The 5,853-nt window shown below is 43.7% G+C and overlaps 2 protein-coding genes across 2 annotated transcripts; one reads left to right on the plus strand and one right to left on the minus strand.

The window, feature by feature from the left end:
* Nucleotides 1–635: 635 nt before the first annotated feature.
* On the minus strand, nucleotides 636–2,298 carry FOMMEDRAFT_160660 (uncharacterized protein; the record flags this gene model as incomplete). The annotated part of the gene is made up of 2 exons (XM_007270400.1): nucleotides 636–1,670; nucleotides 1,723–2,298. 2 exons carry the CDS (start codon nucleotides 2,296–2,298, stop codon nucleotides 636–638), a joined length of 1,611 nt encoding a protein of 536 aa, XP_007270462.1.
* Nucleotides 2,299–3,201: 903 nt separating this feature from the next.
* FOMMEDRAFT_160661 (uncharacterized protein) lies at nucleotides 3,202–4,987 on the plus strand (the record flags this gene model as incomplete). The annotated part of the gene is made up of 4 exons (XM_007270401.1): nucleotides 3,202–3,291; nucleotides 3,359–3,903; nucleotides 3,963–4,134; nucleotides 4,190–4,987. 4 exons carry the CDS (start codon nucleotides 3,202–3,204, stop codon nucleotides 4,985–4,987), a joined length of 1,605 nt encoding a protein of 534 aa, XP_007270463.1.
* Between the last annotated feature and the right edge of the window lie 866 nt (nucleotides 4,988–5,853).

Raw genomic sequence — 5,853 nt, forward strand, 5'->3', positions numbered from 1 at the left:
TTAATTTCATGCAACACAACACCTCTTCTGACACATTCAGAGCTCAGATGGCAGTTGGATCTTGGGATGGAACTCCCCTTTTCTCTAATATTAAGGATGCTATTGGAATTATTGAAGCACGGAGGCATGGAACAGATTAAATGTAAATCTTTTATAATTCTTCTATTTTACACCTTTATTTATTAAAATAAAAGCAAAAACATTATATTCATGTATATTTTTTACTTATATACCCATGTAATTGTTTATCTTAGATAGTATATACTTAATTTTGTGTAATTTTGTAGTGTAAGGAATTTATTTAACAAAAGAAAAAATGGTAACTACAGGATTTGAACGGTAGCACAGTATCCGCGGATGAACCACAAACCGTGGGAAAACCATCCGTGGTTTGATTTCATCCGTGGTACGGATGGGGAAAACCATGGGTGATGCCCAAGCTAGTCCCTAAATAAAGGTGTATTCTATTCGTTTATAGTTCTCTATGTAAACAGCCACAAAATTATTCTGCGTTTCTATTAAATCAGTACAGAAAGTGATACTTGTAATTTATATCCAAATAATGAGAATTGGTATCTGCAGCTCTCCCAAAAGGAGTTCTTTAACTATGCTGCCTAAAATAGTACCTTCTGTCATCAATATTGACTGGATGATCCTCTTGAGTTTCTTGAACCTCGACCAGCCTTTCCTCTGCCCGTACCTCTTCCGTCACTACCACGACCGCCTCTATTGCCTCTCTTACCTTCGCCACCTCCACCAGCCCTTCCTCCATGTTTGGTGCCCCTTCTTTGGCGACCTTCTTGACCTCTTGCGCGACCACTGCTAGTATTAGAATTTTTGCGGGAAACGGTATGCCATTCGTCTTCTTCTTTCTTTACCTCGTCCTGAGTATCGCTTCTCGACGCATGACCACGATCTCCTTGGTTACCAGCACCTTCTCCAATAGAGGCACTACTTTCTTTCATAGAGCTAGTACTACTGTGACGTCCGTCACGTCCCCTGTTAGCCATACTAGCATAACTGGCGCGGCCATGTCCTCGAGGGAAGGTTCCTCTAGGAGAAGGTGCTGAGGTGTCTCCAGGGATAGTTTCGGGTTCTTTGGTCATGCCTTTCGGATCTTCTAAAATACTGCCACTAATGACTGTATTCCTCTTTTTGCTATCGTCGAAGCTGGCAATTTTCGCCCAAGAATTTCCACCTGGAATGCCTGAACTTACACTTTCCCTGTGTCCAGGACCAGAAGACGTTCGAGGATCTGTGGATTCTCGCTTATGGGGACTACTTCTACCTTGAGCAGATGTCTTTGCATAGCGCTGTTTCCTCTGATTCGCTACACGGCTAGGGTCCTCAGTTCCCAGGACATCACCGCTCGCATCCATCAACTTGCTAATGCGCTGTGAAAGTTGATCAGCTTCAGTTAAAGTAGAATCAGGACCCTTGCTAGCAACGACCGACCAGGTCCGTGGGGTCGTAGACTGGGGTGCAGGTGTGACTATCCCTGAAGCTGGGGTCTGGCTCTCACTAGGCTTAAGACTCGGGTATTTCTCTTCGGTAATGGCACCTGGAGTGATGCCGCTCAGCTCGGATTCTCGGTATTCCTTCATCTTTTCTTTTACAAATGCCTTGAGCCGTTTTGTTGATTTGATCCTAACATCGCTTACACGCGCAAACTGTTGCAGGTAAGTGTTTATCCCGACCAGTTGAGAAGAGAATATCCCGCACCTCACCAGGAAAAATTTTGTAGCGAGCGTTCACAGGTCCGTTGTACGGTTGGATTACAAACAGTATTGTGATATTGGCCCAATGCGCGTATTCCAACGTCTTAGAGCCATCCTCGTATTCCAACTTCAGATCATAGTTGTGAAAAGTCGGGCCTCCTTTGTCTTTGTGATGCTCTTCAATCAGGGGACGAAATGGGTCAAGACGCCTAATTACTTCTTCTGTGGGTAAGTTTTTCAAAGCAGGTCTGTTCCTCACGTCATCATGGCGTTGACAGCAAGCAAAGCTGGTCAGCATGACCGTCTTGAGGGTCTGTCTTCCTTCGTCCTTTTCTACTACAACATGCTTATGTTCGATTTCGTCAGCATTTCCGCCTGTATAAGTGACTTTGAAATTAATTCTCTTATTATGTTCTACCAAGCCACGTGTCTTTGATATTATTATGTCTCCCACTGCGATTTGGTCAAATGGCGTTGAATACGCCTTTGGATCCATCCACCCATGACTCGTACGTGAATCAAGGGAAGTTGTTGAGACATCTGTTTGGGTTGAGAGATTTCTTTTCATTGGCTCCGCCATGGCGTATCAGTAGATTAGATGGCGAGCAGTGGTAATGTAGGAGCAGATTTTGAATAGACTCACCTACCACATCTTAATGCCCTCTTTTATCGATCTCCCACTGTTTGCTTTGCAGAGGCCTCGGTAGCCGCGCATCACGGCTTAATGGAGCAATTCCCTTCGTGGCGCAAAAGACAATGCTCAATGCCGTGAGTATGGCAAGAGACGATGAGATTTTTGCAAGGTATGCGCAAGCAAAGTTAGATCTCGCTCGGCTCAATTGGGCAGCAAGTCCGTCGCCGGTCATGTGACACAACAAGTACTTTTGGTCTCATTCTCCCCACCCCCTTTACAGTTCCACTAGCTCTTAATGCCAGCAACAATAGCAGTTCTTCTATTTGTGTGCATTGGAATTTAACGATGCAGATATATGGTTACCTAACCTACGAATGCAGGTCTCCCGTGCACATTTATATTCTGCGATATATAATTCTATGTCTATGAATAACTAATAATGATCTGTCTGGATTAAGAGGAACAACGCAACGGAGTTAGTGGCGGCTGGAATAGTGCAATTTGGTTGACAGTATTGATATCAAGATCCGTTTTGGATCTTGATCAATATGTCATCTCGCATATGGTTTTGCAATCTGCATCCAACCCGGCTCCTTCATCGGAACGCATGGTACTTTGCTGTAATGCCTGCTTGTGTCCCCTTGGAAGGTAATCCTCTGGACCGTCTTCCTTGCTTTTTGTCATCATAGGGTTCCTTTCCGCTTTTCCTTCTAATTATCTTGTTATCATAAATTTTGAAAGTGAGGCGTGAGACTTGATGACACCGCACCGTTACATCATTGCCCCGACGTTTTCCCTCCTTCGTACCACACTAGTACTTAGGCCAAGGACAGTGATAACACCCCCAAGATGCCTTTGAGATTTACAGAGCTCAACGATGACGTTCTGATCAAGATTTTGTTCGAATGCACGCTTGGCGATGTGCTTGCACTTGAGTCGGTGGGTCTTTACATCACTCATTGCTTGCTGACAATATTAATCTACAACTTCAATTTTCCTTAAGTAGACATGCAGGTCGATGCGTTCCCTCCTTTCCGCTCCGAATCGACCTTTGTGGCTGTATCTCATCCAGTCGCTGGATGACGTCCATGCGCCAGATCTACCGCCATCTCTGCCGACCAATGCCCTATCGTCTACAGAGCTGAAGCAACTCGTAACACGTGCCGTTCGAGGATACACCAACTGGAATCAGACCAGCTCTTCACTGTCAAAGTCAGACTCTCGTCTAGCACCGCATGTTACAAGGCTAAGAAGTATTGATCCGAGAAACACGAGTGGGCTTCTGGGTGACCTACGACGACGTCCGGATCAGCATCGCGAAATCATAAAGATCCTCCCTGGTGGAAGATACGTTTTCATGTTATGGTCCGCCGGTTATCTTCAGTGTTGGGACACCGAGGAAAACAAGGCTGTGTGGACCTATCCTCAACTCGGAACATTCGTGGAGATCCAAGTACTCGCATTTGACGTGCAGTTTGATGTACAGAGTGAACAGGTCCTGTATGTCATTGTAGGGAGACATCTCGAGTCAATCTACCTTAATGAACCATGGTGAGCAATCCCTGTCGTGTAGGGTTTATTCGCAAGGGCTCAATAATTGACTCCTTCAGTTTCCTAGAATTAGCATGGTTTAATCCTAATTCAAGACGTTCGACGCAACTCAGGGCAAGGAATGTCGGTTGGGAAATACCATCGCTGGTTAGAATATGCGGAGATGCTATAATTTTGAGTGGATCTTATTGTGTCATAGCAAACAGGCAGCTGGACAGGTGCTTTGCATTGGTACGTGTCCTTCTGGAATTTGCTATTATGACTTGTGAATAACTCATCTGTATAGCGGGAAGTTGACATACTCCGGGACACAATATCGGTCGTTGACAACTACTTCACTTTCATCGGCAAAGCGTCTCACTCTAATGAGTTCACACTCTTTGCACTTGACGCACAGCGAATATTTTCGGGGCCGCGAGCACCGCGAATCCCAATCGCTCCGCGTGGCAGACTCGATTTCACTCTTTCAATACAATCAGACCTACACAGTTTTACGCTGAAGGCACCTATACCGACAGGTTCGGAATGTGTTATTTCTGCCCACTTGGTATCATGCACGCCGACGTGGCGTGGAGACGACACGACTACGATCTCTGTCATGCTTAAGCTCTTTAGCATACCATCTGGCACCAACACTGGTCCACAGAACTCTACAAATACATGCACACGATTGTCGCTTTTCACTTACCGACTCACATCACGTCCTTCCCCCTCCTCGTTTCTACCGCCGTCTCTCAGTCTTGTCCGGACCTACGCACCGATTTCGATCCCACTGCCTCATCCATACTGTGTCGAAGATGTGCATGTGCTCTCTCACTCAGGACGTGGTATCATCTCAAGTGTCAACAAAATACACGGCGATGTGCGTTATTACGCATTCTCATTAGATACTCTTTTCCGTGGAAACAGGTCCAACCAGCATAATAATGTGTCACAGCAAGATAGACATTCATTTAATCTTCGTCCTATACTCTTTGGCCGGGAGTGGGTTGCACCTGGTGAGGTGTATATGGAGAAGTACAGTGGTTCTATAGTATTTGTCTCTAAGGGTCTACGGACTCTCATCATTCAGTATTATGATTGAGATGGAAGGGGGTTTACTATAGCCGTACATGCTTTTAACTCAATTGTATGTTGACGATCCATTTTTTTAACAAGCATAGTGGGAGTACCCCAAGTACTCTCTCTTATTGAGACATCAAGCAAGTGTCTAGAAGTATTCAATAGGCACCAAGGCTCATAACCTTTTAACAAGCATAGTAGGAGTGCCCTACACACTCACTCTTGTAGAATGCCTTTGCCTCCTGCTAGACTACCAAGCCTAAGACCTCCCTCTCCCCCCAAACCTATTACAATTTATTGTAATAATCAAGATGTAATAAAGACTGTAAAGTCTGACAAAATAATATACAACACTTGTACTAAACATCTTGATTTATAAAAAGACTTTGTATGATGTTACATTCAAAACAATTATATTAATGTATACTATGTTCAATCACAGAACCAATTAGCAGACATCCTTACAAAGGCTCTCTATGTCCTACAGATTAAGTATCTAAACAAACTATTAGGAATACAGTCTTAGTTCTTAATTAATGCTTGAAGGGGAGTATTAGATTGTGCTCTAGATTAGGAAATCCCTAATTGCCTTATATAGAATTACTACACTTGGAATGTCTCAGACTATCAGACTTTACTATGTAGTATATAAGGTAAACACTTGCTTAATGTCTTAATAAGAGAGAGTACTTAGAGCACTCCTGTTATACTTGTTAAAACATTTTGTTGTATTTAACAGGCATTCTGTAGACAGCTAGCAAGTTAAACCTTGTAGAAGGATATACAATCAAGAACAGAGATCATATGTTATGATCCTACAATATGACAGGAAACAGTATTCAAACTAGACAAATATAAAGTGTAAATAACTTAAATCCATTAATAGAG

This window comes from Fomitiporia mediterranea, assembly GCF_000271605.1.
Source record: "Fomitiporia mediterranea MF3/22 unplaced genomic scaffold FOMMEscaffold_13, whole genome shotgun sequence".
In the NCBI taxonomy this organism is placed as follows: Eukaryota; Fungi; Basidiomycota; class Agaricomycetes; order Hymenochaetales; family Hymenochaetaceae; genus Fomitiporia; species Fomitiporia mediterranea.